At 34.1% G+C, this 3,020-nt stretch overlaps 2 protein-coding genes across 2 annotated transcripts in view; one reads left to right on the forward strand and one right to left on the reverse strand.

The window, feature by feature from the left end:
• The window catches only part of Serpine3 (serpin family E member 3), a 27,527-nt gene extending 25,475 nt beyond the window's left edge, over nt 1–2,052 (forward strand). The window contains exon 9 of the mRNA XM_021203424.1: nt 1,879–2,052. Coding sequence (XP_021059083.1) covers nt 1,879–1,922 — 44 coding nt within the window. The 3' untranslated portion in view covers nt 1,923–2,052. The remainder of the gene's footprint in view (nt 1–1,878) is intronic.
• Nucleotides 1–3,020, reverse strand: part of Ints6 (integrator complex subunit 6) — an 84,729-nt gene that overhangs the window by 11,197 nt on the left and 70,512 nt on the right. The gene's annotated exons all lie outside the window — the stretch shown is intronic.

The raw sequence follows: 3,020 nt of genomic DNA on the forward strand, positions 1-3,020 counted from the left end.
ATTGGCCTCGAAAGGAAGAGATTCTCAGTAAAGAGTTGTTGGCAATTCTCAGTAGTGTTCAAAACAACAGTATGGAACAAGATTTAAAAAAATAAAAAATAAAAAAAAAAAAAAATCAAGCCAAGGTGGACCTACTTTAACTAAACATCAGGCATCACTTTTATTTGTGGAAAGAATATCGAAAGTTAGAGTGAAAATTAGCATAGTTTAACACACGATTGTTAAAAGAAAATACTGTCAACATCATTTTATCTGAGAATCATTTGTATACTGTCATATTTGTGCTAGAAATCAAAAGAACATTTCTTGACAAAAGGATGTAGGTAATCATTCCCTGGAAAATTATCTACTTGGAGATTATTTGAGAAGAGGGAGTTCATAACAATGTCCACTCAGTATTTCACCATGATTATCCCGACCCCCACAGTGACTGTGACTAGACAAAACGGCACTGATCACTAAGAATAGACAGCAGAAATTATGTAAAAAATAATAAAAATAATTATAACAACAAAAAGCAAGTTTTAAATTAAACTCTCAAAGTGGGAGGACTAGCCTTGAACAGAAGAACCACTTCCTAAAGCTCATATGCAGTAAAGAGGAGAGTTAGAAGACAAAGAACAGACCCCTGCAATTCCGCTGTATTAAAAACCACGTAAAGCTGTTAGAGTAGAGACATACCACACTTTCAGCAATATCATTTTTACCACTCAAGTGAAATACGGGTCTAATAAAAAACGAGTTCCCTAACTCACCACAAATCTTAGTCCCTGTCCCTGTGGCCTTTTCTTTTCTGGACGGTGGTTGTTCACATTACCCAAGGCAAAGTGGATAATTTTCTGATCATATTACTTAAGGGATTTTTAAATCCCTGGAACCCTTCAGCTGGGGCTAGAAGATGGCCATGGTTAAGAGTATTTGCTTCACTTGTGCAAGACCCAGGCTTGGTTCCCAGCACCCACATGGAAACTCCTAGGAGTCTGCAGCTCCAGTTCCAGGGGATCTCACACTCTCCTCTTTGGGCTTCTACAAGCACTAGTCATGCCTGTAGTGCACTTACATACATGTAGACGAAACTCTTAAAATAAAAATAACCTAAAAAAAAATGTCTCAGCCTTCACTGTTAAAAAGCTTACAATTCTTATACTGATATAATGAATCAATTAACAAATAAGACACATAGGGGAACATTAAGAAAAATTATCTAAAAACTCTTAAAATTAACCTTTTGGAGAGTACTTGTCCAACACACAGCATCATTCCATGATCTCCCTTGCCTTTGCTAACAAGGATTCTGTAGAAACTTCACTAGTTTAACTAACTTGCCCACCATCTTTGAAAGGCAAAAGCCTGAGGTGGATGAAATCTTAAGCTTTAGTTTTTGATAGGCTACAAATTTTCGGACTAAATTTTAGTATTAGAATGCAAAGAGTATTATGCCAGACAGAGAAAGGAACAGAGAAAAGGGTAGAGCACAGACACAGAAGATCCTGTTATTTTACACTCCTTGGGGGTTCATTCTGGAAACTGTAGTAAAGGCAGAAGATCTGAGAATTATTCCACCATGCTTATGATATAAGAACCCTTCCAAGGACAGCCCCCATATGCTGACTTAATATAATTCCTATCTAAATGACTCCAGTGTTCCCACTGATCTCACTCTTAATACACATAATTCACAACCACAAAGTTAATCTGGATTTTGTATAGTTTGGTCTAAATTTAGCAGTGTGATTACAGGCAATTATTTTAATAATTCCATCTCTAAATTATAATGTTCATTTACTTCCAGAAATTTTGAAGAGGTAAGAAATGTTTAATGAATTGCTTTATGAAAATACCACAAGTCACATTAAATGTTTTTTTTTTTTTTTACAGGGTTTGTCTTCAGTATCGGGAGAGTTTCAAATCCCCTTGACTAAAATAGCAGACCTCAAGAATGTTTTCTCTATGTATGCTTTCCTTCATAAATATTTACAATTTCTTTTAAGGGTATGTGATTTCCAAATATTATTAATCTAAAAATAATTCAATTAAAAAAATAATTTAAAGTTTTTTTTTTTCACCTCAGTTATTCCAAATCTAAAAACTCTAACCTTTTCTACTGGTTCCCTCCAAACCACTAAAAGGCACAGCAGTGATCTATGAATATGTGCATGAGTCAGGACACAGGGTCACATCCTTAATAAAGATGTGCAGCCCTGTGAGGATGGAGAATGGAAGTGCCAGATATCCTCATCCTGTGCAAATAAGGGGGGAAAAAAATGAGTACAGCCATCTAAGTCTGTTTCCTCTCCAGTTAGATTCTAAGTATGAGAATCAGACAGCAGAACCAAGAGATCTACTCTGAATCATCACATTATAAACTCATGTAAGCATGGCGGGGAACCAAATGTCGGGATACTAGACTTTTCCAAATATGATATACCCTAAAGCTATCACACCCTAACAAACAGCTAGACTTGAGTGTCATCTAAATCCTGTAAGAAAGGTTGAAAGGTGTTAAGAAGCCAATAATGCCCCAACTCATCTACTTTTAAAACTGTTTTTAAAAAACTGCCCATCTGTCTATCTGCCACAGACGTAGGTATTACCATTATCCAGGCAAGAGTGGAGTATATTGGCATGGCCAACAAAAAATAAGAATATATATAGTTAAAAAGACAATGCAGGCTATGTAACATATAATTACATTAGTTTAACAAATATTAAGTTGTGTATTTTTTTTAATGCTAAAAAGCAAGGCCTTTAAAATTCCACTGTTTTAGAATGTTTTTAAGTAGTTACTTTAAATGTGATTATTTCCTAAACCACACAAGAATAAAATAGAGCATTTATTGATGGAATAACAAAAGTGCTTTTCTTAAATATTCTTCAAAATACATTTGTACAACTTACAATAATATATCCAAAATAACTGTATATACAAAACATTACCTAGTTTTTAATGTATGTGCTTTTTTCCCCAAAAATTACAAAGTAACTTGTTTTTTAATTTTTTTTTTTTTTTTTTTTTTTTT

This window comes from Mus pahari, chromosome 8, assembly GCF_900095145.1.
Source record: "Mus pahari chromosome 8, PAHARI_EIJ_v1.1, whole genome shotgun sequence".
NCBI lineage: Eukaryota > Metazoa > Chordata > Mammalia > Rodentia > Muridae > Mus > Mus pahari.